General features: G+C 37.4%; 1 protein-coding gene across 12 annotated transcripts in view; it reads right to left on the bottom strand.

Annotated features, from left to right (window-relative positions):
- TCF4 (transcription factor 4) overlaps positions 1-21,716 on the bottom strand; it is a 344,189-nt gene that overhangs the window by 12,023 nt on the left and 310,450 nt on the right. For 7 of the 12 annotated variants that reach the window (XM_025048142.1, XM_015590847.2, XM_015590845.2 and 4 more), the window contains 4 exons: positions 20,067-20,134; positions 18,835-18,913; positions 16,307-16,383; positions 13,451-13,654 (listed from right to left, as the gene is read on the bottom strand). In XM_025048142.1, coding sequence (XP_024903910.1) covers positions 13,451-13,654; positions 16,307-16,383; positions 18,835-18,913; positions 20,067-20,134 — 428 coding nt within the window. The remainder of the gene's footprint in view (positions 1-13,450; positions 13,655-16,306; positions 16,384-18,834; positions 18,914-20,066; positions 20,135-21,716) is intronic. The other 5 variants (XM_015590849.2, XM_015590848.2, XM_015590846.2 and 2 more) reach the window with 1 other exon arrangement.

A 21,716-nucleotide genomic window follows, 5' to 3' on the forward strand; every position in this document is an offset into this window, starting at 1 on the left:
TGTCATATTAGAGGAAAGCAAACTTATTTTCCCAAATGTGCAAAATATTATTGAGTCCAAAAGTGCATCCTTTAAAGAGGTAGGAAGTGGTCATGAAAATTTTTTTTAATAGCTCACCGGTGGGAATCCGGAAGTTCATAAAATGCAGCAAAAGATGAATACCGTGAGAAACAATACCAGAGGCACACTGAGATTCTGCAGAAAACAAGACCTACCTCTAATAAGCAACTCTTTTGTGTGAGAAAGTTTTAACACCGAGGACACCTTTCAACCACAAATATATTTCCATATTCCTCAGTTTTAAAAAACTATCAGACTATTTTTTTAATTCATGCGGTTAAACATTTAAAAGATTTTCCACTAAAGTCTGGTCTGGATTCAATTCTCTTGTTTGGATTTTAATTCTTTGGAGATGATTTTTGGGAGAAGACTTCCTAACTGTCTTAAGAACACATGGTCCTTCCCCCCGCTCCCCAAATCTCATAGCTTCACTCCTGCTTTGCCTGAGATTTAAGGTAATTCTTTATTGGGCAATTCTTGGAGATTTATTTAATGGTTATTCTGCTAGTGATAAGATAATTTTTAAGAGGATTTAAACATGATCTAAATGACCCTTGATCTTGGCAGTGCTGACCTGTCATGTGATCAGCTAGGCTGAAACTCCCATGATGTCCACCAAAATAGTTAAAATGAACGATTCTGTGATCTAGTTCAAGAGATGCAAATGGCTGTTAATCTGATTTCAGTTCATCTTTTTTTTTTTTTCTTAACTCATAAGTTCCATCTATTAAAACTGTTTCATTTCTCTCCTCTGTATCTCCACCCTCCACCCCCAATTCTTGACATCATTTTCCTACAGCGGAAACCAGAACTGATGTAGCCCACCAAGCAGGGCTCTCTCAGCGTGGTTAACAGGAGTCCATTCCACCCTCCTCGCTCCCCAGGTAGCAGGTTAGTAAGAACGGAACGAAGTTAACCCGCGCTTAGTGACCGAGCCCACCTAGCACAGACTGAGGTGGAATGCTGCAATTGTTGGTCAGCAGTTTCTTTTGTTTGGCGTGAAGGAAAAGACAACTGAACACTTGATGAGCACTTTCGGATCCCTGTAGCGTAAGCACACCTGGGTGAATACACAACCACGAGCCTGGCTGCCACACAAAATATTCCATAGCCAGCCCGGGAAGTCCAGCACCAGGGATTTATCCTTACCTAACTGGCCTTTATGTTTAAAACGCTTTTCTTATTATCCAAGAAACACGTGCTTATTGTAAAATACCTGAAAAGGAAGTGGAAGTGTAAAGAAGCTTGCCTAAACAAATGAAACATTTCTTTTGTATCGTTTTCTACTCACCTTTTAATGCCATATTCTCCACCCACCACTTGGGCCCTTGCATATCAAAGTTCCAGCATGGATTTTATTTATTCTATGGATCAAGTGTAAGATCAATACCTTATGCTTCTGCATACTTCACCTTGACAGCCTAGAACCATTCTAGTCCCCTCTTATTTTTAAATTCCTTAATCTCAAGCTTTAGTTACCTACTTGTGACCGCTCACTCGCTGAGTTCACTCCTGCATCACCGAGGCTTGAGCAATGCCCTCCCTGCTCTGTCTTCCAGGGCTGGTTACCTCGCCACAACTCACCAAACTCTTCTCTTTCATTGGTGCCACAGATCCCCTAACTCTAACTCTTCCTGGCCTGTCTTGGATCTCCAGAGCTCTCATTATCTTGCTAAGCCCGGAGAGGGTTCTCTCCTGACTGTGATTACAAACACCTCCCTAAAACACACTCAAGGACTTTGTGTAATAGGACAGGGCATACACTTCAATGATTCTCTTCTGCTGCCGTTCATAAAGCCTATACTTGTCTTGAGATGTAAGTGTCCTCAGGACAGAGGTCACTGTACAGAATCGCAGCATTACGATGTGCAATTAGATGCTTCCTAAATAGTCAATGATGATAAAAATGGCCTGCGTCCGTGAGACTATTTCTGAAATCTAAAACCTTCCGATATTGTTAAATATACATTTAGCATGTTTCTATCAAATAATAAACATTTTATTTAATTCAACAAATGCCTTTTGAATGTCAACTGTATGCATGACACTATTTAGGCATTTTCAGGAAAAATAATGAAAAATAGACACGTCTATCCCCTTATAGGCTCTTATCTTAATGGTGGATTAATGGAACTACTATGCAAGGGAAAATAAGATGAATGTCATGAAGAGTTTAAAAGTATAGGTGAAATCATATCCGACTGAGAAACTAGGACTACTTAGAGAAGAAGGTGGCATTGTAGGTAGGTTTTGAATGATTCGAATTTTGGTATGGATCATCTACATATATTTTTTAAAAACTGATATTTAACATTAATTAAATAGTATCTCAACTTTAAATGGAAGTTTAGGATTTCTATTTTTACATTTTAAAGCGGCGTTATTTACATAGTATATCAACACGCAGCTAAGAATTGCATATTAATATATTTTCATATTGTCAGACTAAATATTTTGGACAAAAAGCAGATTTTTATAAACCTTTATAAACCTCAACGGCTTTGCTACGAAGTGAATAACATACGGCATTTGGACACAAATGGTACCTCACTGTATGTGTGTATTATTGGCCCAAATGATTCACTCTTATTTAACTGCAATGAAGTCTTTCATCTTCTAATAATAGTTTCCATATGACCAGTGGCTCTGCTATAAAGAAGATCAAAAGCGAAAGAAAGGATTTAATAAAAGAAAATGACATTAAGAGTAGCATTAAATCAGAGAAAAAATACCAATAGCCAACTCTCTCTTTTTCTTTAAGAATAAAGCTACCAAGCGGCTTCTCCAATATGTCACGAGAAGGCATTTTACAAGCAGTAGGTAGGTACAAAATCCATTTGTGTATGCCTTAGAGTGGCAAAGATGAAGTTAAGGGGATGTGGGGAAGAAAGCCCCATTTAGAGGCAGGCTCGAGAACAGGTAACAGACCAAACAGCTAGTTTCACAGTCTAAAAGAGTACAAAGAAATGTGTCAATGGCAGACATCTACCCATTTCTGTCCTTTGCTGTTCTATTTAATGGAGATAGATTTTTTTGGTGATCTAGAGTTTCTCAGAGAATCATAACATTGCTCAACTTGAGTACACGAGTTCTGAGAAAGGAAGTTTTTTTTGGCAATGCACAGTGACTTGATATAAAGAGCCAACTTCCCAAACAAATCTTCTTCTAGTTCTTTAAAAAAAAAAAAAAAACTACAATGTTAATCTCTATTCCCGACTGGATAAACAGCTGCTAATAACCTCCAGCTCCCCGGGGAGGAGGCTGTTTCCTTTCATCTCCAGACTGGTGGATATCTGACGTGCACTGGACTTTAGTGATTCCACATGTTTCCTATTTTGCCTTTTTCAAAACTGCTCCGGCACTGGTCTTGCCAATTCAGGTTTCTTTTCTTCCTTTCCTTTAGATGGCATCCATAAACTCAGAGGACATAACTGGGTTATGGTACTACTTATTTGAAATTGTAGTTCTTTTGCTGTTGGTGTATTTAAAGAGGAAAGAGGAAATTCAAGCACTTATAATATCTACAGGAAGCTAAAGCCTTAGACTTTTGTATTTGAAGCCTTGTGAGGGAAATGACCATTTTGGTTTCTTTCATACTGAACTAATTATTTACTCAAGGGCTGGCTATGTTCAAGATACTGGACTTCTAAATAGCATCGCTAATGCGATTACTTACGTCTATCTGTTTGCGTCCTAAATAAAGGAGCCAACTTCGACACTTTTTCCTCTAATAGGAAGTACCCTGCAGAAGATTACAGGGCCAGCCAGTCCCCAGAGTCTTTCTCACTTGTTCCTGAGCACCTGCTTTACTGGTGACCTCAGTTCTACACCTCAAGATTCAGACATTTCGCAAAACAGCTTTTTAAACAAAAACCAGCTGTTTCCCATCTAGACTACAGGGAGAAATTTTGGGCAGCTTACAGAAACATTACCCAGAGACTACCATTCTCCAATAACTTTCACACACTTTCAGCTCCAAATGAGACCCATCCGTGTGCAGAAGCTGGGGAGAAGGCAAATGTGAAATTAAAATGTGGAAACTCAATACTTTGGTTTTTGACAATATGTCCAATTATCTGCTCGAAAATAAACGTGGCTATTGTATCAGGATAATGCTTCCCCAAAGATGTCATTTAACTAATATTGGACAGATCTTGTGGTTAAACTCAACTTTAGAGTTTAAGACAATTTATGGATATAGAGGAAGCTATAATTATGCACAACTGTGAATGCCAACCAATTAGGTAGAATCTTCACATTTCAGAAATGTAGTTAAAGCTTTTTTTTTTTTAGGTTTTCACTCCTAAATCTGCTTCGCTTCAACCCTCTTCTTATTTTGCACCCATTTTACATTTCTGTTTTCTAAGCAATTAAGATACTTTTGATTTGAAAAATTTATAGCCACAATAAAAGTTAAAATAACACGATGGCCACAGATTTTGAAAAAAAATATAAAATGGCCAAGGCCTAGTCTTGGCTTTTAAACAGTGCCAAGTTGCTCCAGTATTTTCTGTTTTGGTATGAATGACATAACTGAATTACTTCATGAGCTGCTACTTTAATTCCTAAGGGTGGAAAATTCCATGAGTTAATTTAATTTGGATGTAAAAAAATATACACGAAAACTCGCTCTTCCTGTGGACTCTCATGTGAAATATTTGAGCCAATTGCTGTGCTTCGAGGAGGGGCTTTTTACCCAGGGCAGGCCTGGTTGGGCACTGCCAGGGCTGGCACCACCCGGTGATTTTCTCACCTCCATTTGGGCACATGAGATCCTCTATTTTCTGCATTTTTAAAATCATGTGTTTACTCTATGGCTCTGTAATGACCTGTCTAGCCTGTCTCTAATGGTCGAAATCCTACAGAGTCTCTAATATGAACTCGATGACCCCTTCTGCAAAAAGCTTTTCCTAGCTGTCCCCTAAGGCTGGACAATGTTTATCCTTCTCTGAATTGCTTCTTAAGTCACTTAATAATTCTGTTTTGCATTATAGTTAGGCACATGCTTGAGTTTCACTCTCCCAGAGTCACAGGGCTGCAGGATCAGAGACATTTAGGTATCCCCTACAGGATCTGGAGCACAGGATGAGTGAATGAACATTTATATATTTTCTAATATATCCAATGTATATCCCTACTCCTACCCCCAAATCTTCTTTCTTGAGAAAAGGGTAATATTATTTTTAATGCAAAGGTTGTGCCTTTTCGAAATTATAGACAGTTTACCATTGTGTCCTTGTTCCCAGTAAAGGTTCAATAAAAAATATAATGGTGACCGTGTCATTACAAGGTCTATTTGCTTTTTCCCTCTATTATTTAAGAAGAAAGCAAAGTCAAAATATGATGAGGTTATAGAATCTGTTTTAAATATGTTTTTATATTTTAAAAGTGGAGAAAACATGTTTTTGTTTTTATTTAAAGTTCATAATGCCAGGATGCTAAACACATATTTTAGGGGAAAAAATGAAGAAACGAGGCTTGGTTTGTCCTAGGTGTCCTTTAGGTTTCATGGTCCAGTGTAGACCGACTGTCTTATTTTTAGGTCATAGGGGCTGAATTTGAGTAAAATAGTTATTGGGGGAAAAAGAAGGGGATATACCTAATTTGGACCTACTGCTGTGGGATCTGGGCATGCATCATGCCCCAACTGCTTGTCTTAAGGGTTGCTACTGGAGTGAAAATGGTAGCATTGCTATGGGTGTATTCGAAAGCTCTTGACTTTTGTCTGAATTGATATATAAATATCAGATGGTGAGCTCAAGAATTCTGTTGTAACTAATCCGTGGTTAAGAGGACTTCTTTGAGTTAGTAAAGACAAACACTGTATGTTCTCGGTTACATATACAGTCTAAGAACCAACAAACTCAAAGAAATAAAAGAGTAGCATGGTGGTTGTTGGGAACTGGGAAAGGGTGGGAGAAATGAAGAGATGTTGGTTAAAGGGTACAAATTTCCAGTTATAAGATGAGTAAGTTCTGAGGATCTAATGTACAACACAGTGATAGTAATTAACATAGAAAAAAGTAATTATGTGAAAGAATGGAAGCATCGACTAAACTTATCGGTAATCATTTTGCAATATATGCGTGCATCAAATCATCTCATTGGACACCTTAACCTTATATATGTTAAATGTTAATACTATCTCAATAAAGCTGGGGAAATTTTTTTTTTAATAAAACGAAGAATTTCTTTAAGTCTTTTTATTTCTGTTCTTTTTTCTCTTTATGTTTTCTTAAAATAAAGTGCCATATCATATAGCTAAAGACTACACTAAAGACGCTAATCTGCTCTCAGAAACATTCAATAATTGTGGAGATTAGGAGAAACGGTGGAAATTAGAGGTAGGCAAATATCTTAATTAAAAAAAAAAAAAGACCTAGTAGCTTTAGAAAGATGAGCTTGATGACTAAGATCTTGGGTGAAAGTTTGTAACAGGCTATTTAAAGGGCAGTTTCGAAGCGCTCTGAAATACAGGCAATAACCTCTCGAACTCAGTTTGCTTCTACCAAGAACACGACTTTCTGGACAAACCTCATTTCCTCATTCATGAGAATGCTGCATGCCCGATGTCTTGTGATAATGCTATGGACAAAGTGATAAAAGGCAGATTGCATCAGATGAAAATCAGGTGAACATAAGTGGTTGAAATATTAAGCCCAAAGAGCAGGGGATGATGTGAGCATAGAAAGAACTTCTATTGTACTGAACCTCGGGCTTTTTGCTTTATGTTCTCCCTGGTCAACATTTTTATTTATGGCTTTGATGTGGGCATCAACGGCACACATCAAATTTGCCAACAACAGAGCTGGAAGAATATGTGACTGAATGAGGAGGGCCTCAAGAAGATCTTTAGACTGGAAGTAGATCGAAGGCTGAGGTATGAAATTTAAAGGTGTTGTGCAAAGTTTTGTGCTGGTACAACGAAAAGTATACAAGGATAGTTAAGAGCGTGTAGCTTATGAATTTCAATTGATTACAAGTTCAAAATTTGTCAGCAGGATGACAAAAAATAGCTAATAGGATCTTGGTAGGTGGCCTTAAAGACTATATATAGTATATTGAATGGGTCTGGTGATAGATCCATCCTAGGGTAACCTGGTAATTCCTTGAGCAGTGTGTTCAGTTTGAAATTCTACACGCCTAAAGATCCCAGAAAAAAAAAATATATATATATATATTTTCATATATTAGGGAGGATGCACTGGAAAGTCACAACATCAAAACTTTTTAATAGACTACTGAAAGATATAAATGTCTAGCCTAGAGAAAAAAGTACTGAATAGACTGTCTTCAAATAACTAAAAAATTTTCAAATATTTGTTGGGTTGACTTAGGGGTAACTCTGGGCAGAAAATGAGGACTGCACAGAGAAGTAAATTCGGGCTAGCCATGAGGAAGAATCTTCTAACGTTTGATGGAAATGGGCTTTGTGGTCATTTTGAACTGGTCACCCTTGAAGGAAGGCTGATATAGACTGGCTGATCACTTGGAAGGGGCGATGTAGATAGAGATGACTTCTCAGGTCTCTGAGATTCTATGGTAATGACTGCTTAGAAATGGAATTTTGTGGCCTCAAAATCCATGAAAACACAAGAGTGAAAATAATGGAGCCTCTACAGATCATAGCTTTGTTGAAGAGGTCTGCATAGAAACAAGATTTTCTGACTTCTGCCACTCCTATGACTACAGACCAGTAAGCGCTACCCAAGAAATCACACCTCTGCCCATTACCCTCTGTCATTGCTAAGTATGACTGGTTGAACTAAACAGCAACATGTGGCAGGGAGCCAAAGGGCACATGAAGAGTTTTCTTGGGTTTCATGAGTTAAGTACGAGTAACAGAACGGTTTGTAATACCAGCCACAGTTTTGAAATTGCTATGGTATTAGGTTAGAGAGGAAGTTTGCTGCAGTAGTGTGGTATTTAGTACAAAGAGTGCTGGTCTCATTGCTTGCTCATCTGGTTTTTAATCCCAGCTTGGCCATTAACTATGGAGGATCCATGCTAGGGTCACTTCTCTTTTCTGGGCCTCAGTCTTTGGCCATAAAATAAGGGCCATAGGCTCATGGACTTCTGGGTGCTTTTATAATCTAAAATTCAGTGGTCTTAAATCTCAAGAATTATGAAAGCAAAACTAATTTAAATTGTTCATCCTCTGAGGCCCAAGATAAAAAAAGTTCTCCCGTGTTTAATGTCAGTTAAATACAAAGCTGCTTCTTCATCTAATGAATGTTCTTCTGATAAATTCTTTTAAATCCAAAGTCAAACTAAAAATGCTATTGATAAGAGAGAACCTGGGCTAAGATTGGTGTCTATCAGTGGTTTCTGAAGCGTGCCACACTCCACTAGTAAGTGGATGCTGCAGAGAACAGGTGTGGGTGTGAGTTCACAGGGCTCCTCCGCCCCTAAGTCAACTAGAGCAACTAGATCCTTAGGCAATCACTACTCCTCCACCAAGGGACAATGTGATCCCTCGCTCTCGGATAACAGAGCTGGGGCTGCCCTCCCTTATGGAGCTGACTATATTGCTACAGCAACTTGTTTTTAAGTGCGTCCTTTCTTACTAGACTGTGAACCCCTTGAGAGCAGAGACCACCTCTTAGCATAGAGCCCGGCATTTGGTTACCATTCGATAAATGGTTTTGAAATGAGTAAATCGACTTTAAGCAAAAAGGATCCGGGAACCACACTAATATTATGTATTAATAGTATAGGAGCTTTTTAGCTAAACGATCCTATTGTTGCTGGCTTTCCTGACAAGTAATTAGAAGCACATACAGTCACATGAAGACATTTTTGATATGGGTTTTGTTCTTATTCAGTTCAAAGAGGAGATTAGGTCATCTGCAAGGCTATCTTTCAGGTCTCATCCGTGGACCTGAATACTGAATGAATAATGAAGACAATTATATTTGGAAAATTGCCATTTCAATAATTTATAAAAAATCTAATGATTTGATATCAGGATTAGCCATGGAGATATATCAGAGGCACCGAGGAGATTATATCTGGGTAAGAGTTTCCGACAAGGTTAGTAATAAACCCAGCTGTTTTCTTATTCTCCCACATTCAGAGGTTTCTGATCTGATTCTATTAGAAAAGTGGGTGGTTATAGTAGGAAAAAAAAAATTTTAAATTTATTACTTTAAGGACCCTAGGAAGGAGAGTTCACACCTCTTGCCACTTTGCACAGGTATGTGGATTTAAGAATAAGTGTTTACACAATGTGGATTTTAATCGAAATGCTGCCACACTGGAGGAAAAGTTCTTTACCTTTGAGTAGAGAGCTGCTCTGGGAACTTCGCCATGAGATACCTGGACTCTTCTTTCATCATAAACGTTTACCAGGATTTGAAAATCACAGGCTCTTATCACCTAAAATTAATTCTTAAAACACATACCTACAGACAATCTCTGGGGACATGAGGTTTGGAGTCAACGTATCTGAGTTTAAATCCAGCTTTGTGACTTGAGACGGCTCAAACCTTCTACGGCTCATTTGAGCCTGAGACATAAAACGTACACCAGTATCATCCTCACTGGGCTCTTGTGAAGACTGCGTGACATAACATACAACACACCTAGCAGTGGGGCTGGCAACTTGTCAGGCACACAGAAAATATGTTTCCTTTCTTCCCTTTTAACTGATTATTTACTGGGACGGAAACAAAATGTAACATGTGGTACTCAAGGAATTTACGACATAGTTGGTAAGGCAAAAGTCTTACCTACAAAAGATACATAGCTATGCATAACTAGGAAAGATAAATATCTAGCCAATAGTATGATTCACAGTGCTATGAGTGTAGAAAGAAAATGACTATCACAGGTGGAGGTAGCAATGGAAGGCTTCTTGGAAGAGGCAGAATTTGAGTCAGAACTTTGAGAATCGGTGAGATGAGATGAACAGAGAGAAGTGGGTATGGCAGGCCAATCCAGATAGCTATAGAAGTATCTAGTTAGAACATCAAAGAGAAATTCTGATAATGTGCACAGACTGGTATTGCTGGAAAAGTTTTTGCATATTGGAATGGCTAAACATAAGGCTTTTGGTAAATGGTAAAGGGACTTTATAAGCTAGGCTAGAAATTGGTCTTTATCTTGTAGATAATGAAAAGCTGGTGAAGGTTTTTGCACAAAAGAGCATGGCCAAATAATATCATTTAGAAAGCCCACAAGTATACAACATTCATTCTAGTGTTATGAGCCATGCTGCTGTGAAAAAAATCCCTTTCATTATACTAATACTTAGTGAATCACTGAAGACCTACTTCAGAACTCCAAGGAAAACATTTTATGAATCAAAAGCTAAGTACAATATGTTAGCAATTAAATGAGATAACATAATAGCTGAGGCAGAACCACGGTTTTTCCCCCACCACGATTTCAAGCTGCTGCAGAATGAAATGCTTATATCATCTTCCAAGTTATCAAGCCATTTTGTTTTGATTTTTGGAAGGCGGGGAGAGAGGAAACGAGAAGAGGATTGAAGGTCAAGGGGATTCAGAGCTGTCTATTCCTTAATCAGAAGGAATTATTAAGGGGGGTTATAAAGCAGATTTGCTCAGAACACAGCCTGCCCCGGGATGGGTGTAAAGTTACTGTACAACATGCTTCTCCTCCAGAACAAGCGAAGGTGTGTAGTTGGGAAAGAAACTCCCAGCAGCGCTGGCTGGGCCACAGTTTCCGGTGCATACCTCCCACTGCTACTTTACTTACTGCAGCTGGCCTAAGTTTTATAGCCTGTTTCATGTATTAAAATTCAAATGTGGAAAACATTACCAGCATCCTCCTTGAATTTTTTTTGTTGTTGTTGGGGGGCGTGTGTGTGTTTTTCCCTCTTCCTCTTCAACTTCCTTTTTATTGTGGAATGTATCAAATGGTCAAAGGCTAACTTCAGACTGACTAAATTCAAAAACTATTTCCTTTGTTCTTATGTTTTTGTTTGAAAATTCATACCAGTTTTCACAAGGAAAGAAATGACAATCCCATCTCGTTCACACACGTTATAGAGTTTCGGGCTGAGGAGCTTGGATTCTGGGGGCATACTGAAAATTTTCGTTTAAAGGGCAGCAGGTTGTTGCCATGTCACATATTTGGAGTTGCTCTACTGTCTGGCTGGTTCTGTGGCCATCCTTGATGGAATTATAAATGTCTTCAGAGGAGTGGGTAAGAAATTTTCCTCATCAGCGAAACCAGCAGCTTCATTGCTTCGGCATAGTTTTTTTTGTTTTTTGTTTTTTTCCAAAATAAAATCAAAGACACTTCTGTGTAATATTGGCCGATTATTTCCCTTCTTTCTATTGCTCTATTCCATTCTATCTTTCCCCTCTACCTGGGTCCATCCAACTTCCCATCTCCAAAGATGTATCTAGTATCCTCTTCCTATTCCACCTCTGAATCAGACTCAAAGAGGGGGCAATTCAAAGGTCAAATAGTTCCAAACAGCATCTATGTATAGTTTATTATTTTAAAGAACCACTTAACCTACATCTGGTATTTAAGAGCAAACTTAACATATTTATGGAAAAAGCTGGCTCTGAACAATGCCCTGGGTGCACGTTGCATCCGTTTAACATATGCAAAACGAACACAGCTACAAAAATTAAACTATTTTTCTCTTGATTGAGAGCAGATATACAGAAATGGTTATAAGTCACAGATCTGGCTTTTAATAAAGCCAGATTTCTTAATTAAAAGCAGTATTGTTTAAACATCGCAGTTAAAAAAAGAGAGCTGTACAAACTAAAATCTCATATTATATGCATCCCAAGTGTATTTAACACATTACCTGAGGCCAAGCTAAATTAAAATCTAGATTTTCCTTTTGTTAACTCTTAGCAACTGCCATGAATAGACAAACAATTTCTACTCAATGATGAATTTTTAGGGTAGAGGTCAAGGAAAAGCAAGCAAGGAAAAAAAAAAAAGATTTAGCTTTGGCATTCAAGAACATCTTTCCGCGTTTTAGAAGTGAGTTCATTGCTTCTATTTATAAATCAGTATTTTTGGTTTCAAATTGGTTGCAGGTCTCTATAATATGCCACTCAGGATGGTACTCTTACTCTTTTATTAAGAGAAATTGAAAAGAGGGCAGAAGAATACTATTAAGCACAGAGCCTCGGAATAACCTGTAGTTATTTTTCATTCTTCTTTTGGAAAAATTGTTAAACAAGAGACTTTTTAGTGATAACGGAAAACAGACCTTCTCCAAACAACTTTTTAAGAGTCCATAAGGTACAAACAGCACACTAAGGTGTTTGCTGATCAGGCAAAAGTTTGTAAGGAGCAGAATTACACAGAATTACTAGTAACATTAAATTCTCCAGCCATTCAGTCACCTTATTAAAGTCATCACTTAATATTTTGTTAGGAAGATTCTTTTGAGTCTTCATAATCACCCCCCAAAAGGATGCACTCTCAAATTCTTAGCAAAGGTAAGGGGCAAAATTGAAACTCTAATTGTAACATGGACAAATCTGCTTAATATTATTCAGATAAAGATTTATGAATATGTAGCAGTAAAACTGCATTTTAATGACATGGTCCTATACCACACATTTAGACAGAGAAACACACCATATATTTCCACCTCCCATATTCAGAATCAGAAGTCATTGATTTAGTTTCCTTAATTAAAAAAAAAAAATACAACCTATTCACATCTGAAATGCTGGCAATGTAACATGAACATAAGTTGGGTCCTTCAACCAAAGTCACCAAGATGAAGAATTTAAACACCAGCAATGACCCAGCAATGCTCTCCTAGGTATGTACTTAAGTGAAATGAAAACCTGTGTCCACACTAAAACTTGGACAAGAATGTTCATAGGACCATTATTCATAAAAGCCGAAGAGTAGAAATAACTCAAATATCCATCACCCGATTAATAGGTAAATATAATGGTTATCTATATAACAGACTATTGTTTATCAATAAAAATGAATGACACTTTGATATATGATAAAACATGCATAAACTGTGAAAATATTGTGCTAAGTAAAAGAAGATAGAAAAAAATCACACCACCACGTAATACACAATTCCACTCAAAGGAAATGTCTAGAACAGGCAAATCTATATAGAGAAAAAGTAGATCAGTAGTTGCTAGGGACTAAAATAATGGTGAGTAACTGCTAATGGCAATGGAGATTTTTTATTTTTTGCTGGGGGAAAAATGTTCTAAAATTAGACTGGTGATGGTTGCATAACCCTGAGAATATACTAAAACAGTGCATTGGAACATTAAATGGGTGAACTGCATGTTAAGAAAATTATATCTCAATAGAGCTGTTTAAAAAAGAAAAAAACAGAAGCACTAGTATTTATACTTAAAATTCTAATTCTACACAATAACTTATGGAGCCTACAAATTTCATCACTTACCATGAGTGAATGTCTGTTGGCGGAAAGAAGACCGGTTCCATACCCTGAGCCCAGACCACCCATTGCTCCGTTATGAGACGGTCCAATGATACCATGCATGTCCCCATGGCCACCAGGCATAGCTGTGGATGGGCCCACCGCATGATTCCGGAGAACGTGAATAGCATCATCCAGTCTTTCTAAACGATCTTCAATTCGGCTTTGCTGTCGGTTAATAAATGACGAGAAATTTGATTGATTTTGAAATGCGTGCATAGGTTTGATAAGTAAAACCTGAGTTGACACAAACCACACTTTGAGTTTCTAAATATGTTTCCAATAAAGTTTATTTCCTTAAATGATAATAAAAGTAGTGTCCTTCCTAGAAAACTGGTGAAAAATGTTAATGTTATAATTATAGTGTTATTTTTCATAAACAAAAATTTGGTGATTCTTCCAGGACAAGATAATATACATATGCTATACTATATTGCGTTAGTTTGCAAGAGAATTTAGATTGACTCTAGAAAAGAAAAATATTTACTGAATTTAAGGAACATTATGACAGACATTGGTTAAAAATTTTTTAAAAATTAACAATGGAAAGGTGACCTATTTATAGTTTCCCAACTAAATAATCTTCTTGAAGGCGTATTTCCTTAATCTCCTCTGTGGCACATGACACAGTGCCAAGTATCAAGTCAGGGACAGGTAAATGCATACAGACTGCAATTTCTTACTGCGTACTTTTGCTTTCTATCTTTTATCGCCAGCTCGTGTGTGTATGTAGAAAAGAATGGGGACTTGAAATGATTACAGAAAAAAAATTACAACGATCTGTCAACTAAACTGGTATGAGATTTCAAGACTCAAGAATCACAAACTTTTAAGTTAAAGTTCACCAGCGGCTCCTAATTGATGTTAAATTCCTTACTATAGTATAGAATTCACTACCTTACACAATTAAATTACACAGTTAAAGATCCACTGACCTTTTTCTTCCATCTCAGCCATTTGGATCCTAGTTTTACGCAACTAGATAAGGCCTATATTATAGTTTTTGGTGAAGAAAAAGGACATGTAGATGCAAATTCATTTTTTCAGTGTGATCAATAATGATAGCAAATAAACCTCTGCATACTACTCTCAAGGTTAACATATACCATCCCATTGGGTCGTCTTATTATGTGTGTTAAGGAAAGTAGGAAAGACATTATGATCCTTTCCATATAAACGTGCAAATGAGGCTCAAAGAAATTAAATGAATGAATTACTTAGCATTACGATGCCAGGAAGTGGTAAAATCTGGGTTGAAATCTAAGTCTTCTGACTTCAAATCTAATGCCTCTTTGTGCTAGATCATGCTACAATCCGCTTTGATTTCCAATGGGCTGTGCAAACAGATGCACTGACTCTACTGTATGAGAAAAACAATTTCTGATTATTCTATACTGACAGGAAGAATGTGTGTCTAATATAGTCAGTCTGTGGTACAGAGCATTCCGAGTTGGTGGGCTCTGGCTGTTAAGAGACCTCCCTTAAACTCCTAGCTTGGGTACTAATGTGACCTTGGAATAGTTACTAACTTTTTTGAATCTATACTTCTTAATTTATAAACATGGAAATGAATATATACACTTCTGAATGTAAATGTGAGCATGAAAAGAAATAATACATGTGCCTATGATCCTTTCTGGCTTACAGCTTCCTGGTGGAGACAGCAGTTTCTGCTTTCAAATACCCTCTTGAGTGTTGAGAATTCAAAGAGAACTGAAGGTTTGTTTACAACTATAAACCCAATCTTTACAGTTCTACAGTTGGATAAAATCGGTTTTGATAGATGGGTCCCAGGAAATAACTGAAGGAGGTAAGTGCTTAAAACAGCTATGGATTATTTGGATGTAGGGTGCAGGTTAATTGGGCTAAGTAGGTAGTGCATAACATGTTGTCTCACTCGATGGCTGCCTTTACCTGGAGTGCCTAGCTGCATGATTCACACACTATGGCAAGGAAGAGAACAACAAAAGGGAAAATACGCCTTTGTATTTTACTTTTTAGAAGGGAAGAAATAAAACTTCGAATGGCTGACAACACAATATTCGATAGATAAATCTACACCTTCTTCCATGTTCCATCTCAAAATATGGGGAAAAAAGGGCATCAATCTGGAAAATGAATACCTCCTTGCTGTTAACACTCTTCCTCATTTGATTTACACATAGTCTAGAGACTGCAGAGAGCACTGGGGTTTCCAGCACATTTCCAGTCCCACCATTGTAAGCTGAGGAAGACTGGAGTGTCAGACACTGAATCATCATGTGACTATTTATAATATTAATTAAACCCAAGCAAATTTTCAGCTATTCCCTACTGGAAGAAGAGAGATTTATGATTTTACTAGACTACTATGAGAACCAAAGGGAACAAGGAAATAATAGTAGGCTTCTTATTCCAAGGGCAAGAGGAAAACTCCTATAAACCTGTTCTTTTGGAAAGCAGAGCAGAGATACATAGAATCTTCAGGTGTTCCAGCTACGCAGCTTAGTTAGAACTGCAGCGCTCACATCAGCAGAGTCGTTTAATCATGGACAGGGATCTTGCCCCAAGGTGGGAAGTAGGCCTTTACCCTTTCAGGATTTTTAATCTTATATCTGGTCCTGGATCTTTAGAGCCCAGATACTGTAGTAGTATCTGGGTTACAATATACCAGCAGGAACAAGCATCGTCTAATAACTCTGGCTTTAACCAAACCTGTGGGCTTAACGTCATTTTGAAGTTCCTATTGGTGAAAATAAGAATCTTGGAGCATGAAATAGATGCAAAAAGACAAACAGGGTCTGAAAATGGCCAGAGGGAAGACCAGCAGATTAGACTCACCAAAGAGTGAAGGGGTCCTTCGTAGTTAGGAGATGATGAGGCCTGTCCTCCATTTCTGGACCAAACAGCTGTGCCTGCTGATATTAAAATAGGAATTACAATGAGATCTATGTAATCTTAAAAATAATCTCACCGACATTTTAAACAGTTCTTTTAGAAATAGCAATGCTCATTTCCATTTGGACCATAACGTAAACACGTGTAAATCCTCCATACAAGAATTTGGGGGCAAGAAAAGTATTTTAATGTAAAATATGTAGAATTTACGCAGAGTCAGAATTCTTTCAAGCTTCTTCCTGAAAGGGAACATTTAATAGATTCCGAGTTTTAGCTAGAGAAGTGTTCTTTTGCTAGAAAAGTATCGCTATATCGTCAAGGTACTTCTAGGTGCACAAAGGGAGGCTTCTGTTACACCTTCATGGAGGCCAGTTTGTTAAGCCAAAATTCTCTCACCAATGAAAAATGGCTTTGCTACTTGTTTTTAAAATGATCCAGAGGAATAAGCCTTCGGAAACTTTTTAAGGATGTAAGATTAGTTGGCAATGATCCACAAAACCAGAAATCTAAAAACTCAATATAACAATAGTAATAAGTAAGTGAGTTTCTTCCAAAGAGAATAATTTTTTTGATTCACCAAACTTGAAGGTAAAGAAAGATTCATGCTGCAATATTACATGTTTAACCTCCTACTTTTAAATTTAAAATTATACACATTCAGTGTAGAAAAGCTAGAAAATAAATAATTCAAGAAAGGGAAAAAAAAAGATCTATGATCTCACTGAAATCTCATGCCCTGCCACAGTTAGCACTTTAAAAATTCACTCTTCCTGTCATTTCTGGGTGTGCATATATATGTATTTTTATGCTAAATAAAAATAGAATATTTTGTTCAATTATTTTAGTGACAGAATCTGGTCACCGCCATCAGTGTGAAAATAGCAATCTGTCCCCACGTTTACATCTTTGTAAAGTTCCTTCTTCCTAACATGTGGTCTTCTACGATGAACTACCAGGACCCCAAAAGTAGCCTTGTTTCTGTGTCTCCCACAAAGAGCATACTGCTCAGGTTTAGGGTATTCGGGCTGTTTTCTGGAACGATTTGTGCATCCTAACCTTCCCCTCCCCCGAATGACCTAGAAGTGCAGTGGCAGAATGGTGAGCCCCCTGATTCAGTCCGAGCTCTGATATTGCTGACGTAGCCTCAGCAAGTCATGTACCCTTTCTAGGCCTTGTACACTCGTCTGTAAAATCAGAGCGCTAGACTACAATAGCTGTTCTCAAATTTTATTAGACTCCAGAATTTTTTTCTCCAAATTATAAAATAGACGAAATTAGAGCTGTTTTGCTTGAAATGTGAAACTTGGGGTTCTTCCTGCTCGGACCTCCTTATCACTCTTCTCACTGGGCTCGATGCTGTCTTGATCCTTCTCTGGCTCTGGACATGGAGGCTTGTGATTATTTTCCAGAGCTTAACGATATGGCACTGAACCAGAAGAGTATAACAATTCTAAACTTCCCTTTCCTGTTCTGTCACGAAAAATGTTTCATTGTGGTTCCGTTATCCTCTTCTATCGTCTCTATTTCTTCCCAGTTTCAATTTTGTCTCTCTGGACATATGGACTTAAAAGTCCCACTACCCTACTCTATTCTGTCACCTCCCTGACCCATGTCAATGGAGGCTTGGAAAAAGCTGATAATAAATCCCACGTAAGCCATGGCCACCACCTCTGACAGCTTTGGCAGTCTGAAACCTCCCATGCAGTCCCAGGGACCTCAGTATATAATGGGCCATGCAGGGAATAATACAGGGATGGGGACATGAGGCAAGTGACTCCACTATAAATTACAGTAAGGTCAGGTTTCGATGAGGTAGAGATGTGATTTTTTGTTGTTGTTGTTAGACGCCACCTGTCCTCTTTCCAAAGAGTAGAGACATGCACTAGACAGCGTTTAGTGCTGGAAGCATTTATACCGGAAAGGGAACAAGCCTCTTAAATGGATCTCTGAAAAGTGAAATGCTGTACTAACATAATTCGACAACTTATAATTTTATTATTTAAAGCCACAGGTCATGTAATTTGTTATTTTTAAAGGCAAACATCCTCTTTTACTCCACATGGTTACTTCACGATTTATTTACAAAATTGTAGTTGTCCAAATATTCCAAAGGAATGGACTTTAAAGAGGGAATTTGGGAAGTTTAAAATATCTGTGGGAAAGGATCCTTTTGAATGGTCTTTATTTATGACTATATTTACTACCTATTGGAGTATGTTATTCTATTAAGTACCTTCTACAGAGCTAGGAAAAGTTTAAGGACAAAGTTTTCCATTTGCCTATGTATTCTAAAAACATCTAATTTTTAAGAAAACTTTTGGGTATAAACGACTATACCTTCACAGGGCAGTCTGTCTCTCCCACTCCTTTCTATCCGTTTGGGAATATTATGTTTTGAGCTCTGAGGAAGAGTGAGGGGACACGGTTTAACCCAGCGGCACTGCGGTGGAGTGGGGGGTAAGGCACAGTACCTGAGAGGGAAGGAGGAGAGCCAACGGGAGTTGAAGGGTTTGATGAAAAGCTGTTGTTGGTGTGATCTGGAGAATAGATCTTAAAACAGTGGGGAGAAAAGAAACAAACCCTCATTATTAGGAACAATCGACAACTGTGTAAACTACGAAGTGTCAGTGCAATTCATTAAAAAAAAATTACAAGTTACAAAATACATTTAATAATCAACTATACTACTCCTAGTCTAAAATGAAAATCTTAACAATTACTTTAATTTTTCAAAATAAGAATTATTGAGGTCATATAAGATAGTCGGAAAAGAAATGGACTACTGGAGGTCAGCAGACTTTAGTTCTAGTCCTTTGCTTCCCGTTTCCTACGTGGCTGTGTGGCTGCGAGCAAGCCACAGAGATACCCACAACTTTCATCCCCCTCCACAAAACACGTCAGACAGTATCATCTCTAAGACTGTTGTCTAACTCCTTCCTCACTGTAAGTAAGGCATTTGATTCCAAGACATAAGAATGCTCAGATTAAATAAAAACTTTTACTTGGTCACGATGCTACCATAAATCAAACTTATTTTATGCTCCCAGTGGTAAGGAAAAATCAACTGAGGAGACCAAGTGTCAGAGCAAGAAAATCTCCAATTAGATTCGCAAATGACCACGTTTAGCTTTTGGGGACAACACCAGGTATACTTCCTCAGACAAAAAAGATGTGTCACGTGTTTCACTAGTGAGCATGCAGGAAATGCTCAGTTGTGGCCTCTCGGCAGTGGGCAGGGAAAGCGGAGAAGCTGAGTCTCCAAGTCCCCAAATATGTGACAAATTCTCATGGACCCCAGTTATGGCCTTTTTTTTAAAAAAATGACTTTTCCAGTATGTTTTAGAATAGCCCCTAGCAAAAGTCAGTCTTAGTTGGCCAATGAGCACTCATATGACCTTAGAGAAAAATAAGAAATCATGATAGAAAATCTATACAGCTAAAGGCCCTGAGAATACCCACAAATCCATTACTGAAGACCACTTAGCACCATTAAGAGGAGACAAGAAGGAAGAGACCAGCCATGCCCTGGAAGCTTCAGAGTTTTCTCCTCAAATTTCCCAATGATCATTATGCAAGAAAGTTAGCATTTCCAAAAATCAAAGCTATTTGCCATTCATTTCCTAAAATTTCAAATGGCCACTTGTGATTAAAGTTCAGCCTTCTACAGTGGTACACGTGAAGTCCAAAGTCAATATTTCCTCACCGAAGCAAGTGCTTTCCCCAGAGCATCTCCGGTCTGGGAGCTGCCTGCTGCCCCGCTTCCTCTATTTGCTGCAAAAACAAAAGGCAGAATATGAAAAACCAGGCAGTGAGAAGTCTAACGATTTTCTATTCCTGGTCCATTTACTCACAATTTAATTGCATTTTTAATGCTAATTACAACACATTAATCTTTAATTAGCATTAATTTGTTTGCTGAGGTAGATGTCAAATATATTCCTGCTACATTTTTTACAGATAAAATATAAACCTGACACCTTGGTTTAAAGACAGTGTTTTAGATGCCGTTACCTTCCCACTTATTACTTATGAGTAGCTGGTGGTGAATGGTAGTTTACTGCTAGGTACGCAGTAGTTTCAAGGCCTCTGACGTCCTCAGAGTTTGGCTTTTCTTTATATTTTAGTCGATTAAATTATCCTCACAAATAATGATATATGCAAAAAGAGGTTCTCTCAGTGTTCCACAGTGAACAAAAATATTTCAAAAAATCTATAAGAGGCCTGGCTTCCTAGGAAAGAACATGTTTTTAATATTTTAAATAACATACATTTTCCACATATTTAAGTCTGTGTCTACATTTAAAAAATTTGAACAGTTAGGCTACTAAAAGTCGATATGGTCTCAAATTCCAGAGATAAAAAAAAACAAAAACAGTCTACATAATCATGAAGCTATCTCTATCATCTTAAACGCTGGTATTTTTATCTACAAAATAAATGAACAAAGAATACTATCAATAAAAAGATACAGATTCTAGTATATAACTCAAAGCCAGCTCTATTTAGCAAGTATCTTTAGAAGGTAATTTGCCTTTATAAAATGGTACAATTAGTGTTCTTTTGAGGTCTTCAGTATCAATACAATGCCTATGACATTCGGTTAGTTAAACTGATTAAGGCCTTGACAGTAACAAATTGACATAGTATTTAAATAAAACCCATTAAACTCTAGGGGAAGATACTTTTCAATATTTTGTGAAATAAGAAAAAGAACTCTTGAATCCACTGACTAATCCAAGCAAAACTTTATTGCACAATTAAGTTTTAAAAATTCCCAGCCTTATCCTTGGCCCAAGAGAGCAGCCCTTCTGGCAAATCTATAAAATGGAGTCATGACTGGATCTCAAGTGGTCAAATTCTCTGCTTCTCTAGGTTATAATTCCACTCTCTTGATCTCTGCTTAGTGTAGTTAAATTATGCTTGTTATCTTTACATATTTACATGTTGGGTACGTCAGTTAGACAATTTTTCGGATGTGTGCTTTATTTGGTTAACAAAACCCACACCCATACTCATGTGTTAATTACTAAAACTGAAAGAACACTGGTATGTGATCAAAAGAACAAAATCATCTTCTGACAAAACAAACTTATTCTTGTTCATACTCCAAGTTCATATTCACAACTTATCGGTTATCAGTACTAAGGATTATTTGTATAAGGAAATTCTTTGAAAACGAGGGTCTGATATCATACATTGAGGTAGTGGAAAGAACTCACAGATATTAATAGTATTAGAAATATATTTAATATAAGATAAGAGAAATATCTGGTGTGAAAATATTACTGCATTAAGGAGTTTTTTTTTTTTAAATAAATACAATTCTAAAGAGAAAATCATACAGATTTTAAAA

The sequence above is a fragment of the Pteropus alecto genome, unplaced genomic scaffold (genome assembly GCF_000325575.1).
Source record: "Pteropus alecto unplaced genomic scaffold, ASM32557v1 scaffold14, whole genome shotgun sequence".
Lineage (NCBI taxonomy): Eukaryota > Metazoa > Chordata > Mammalia > Chiroptera > Pteropodidae > Pteropus > Pteropus alecto.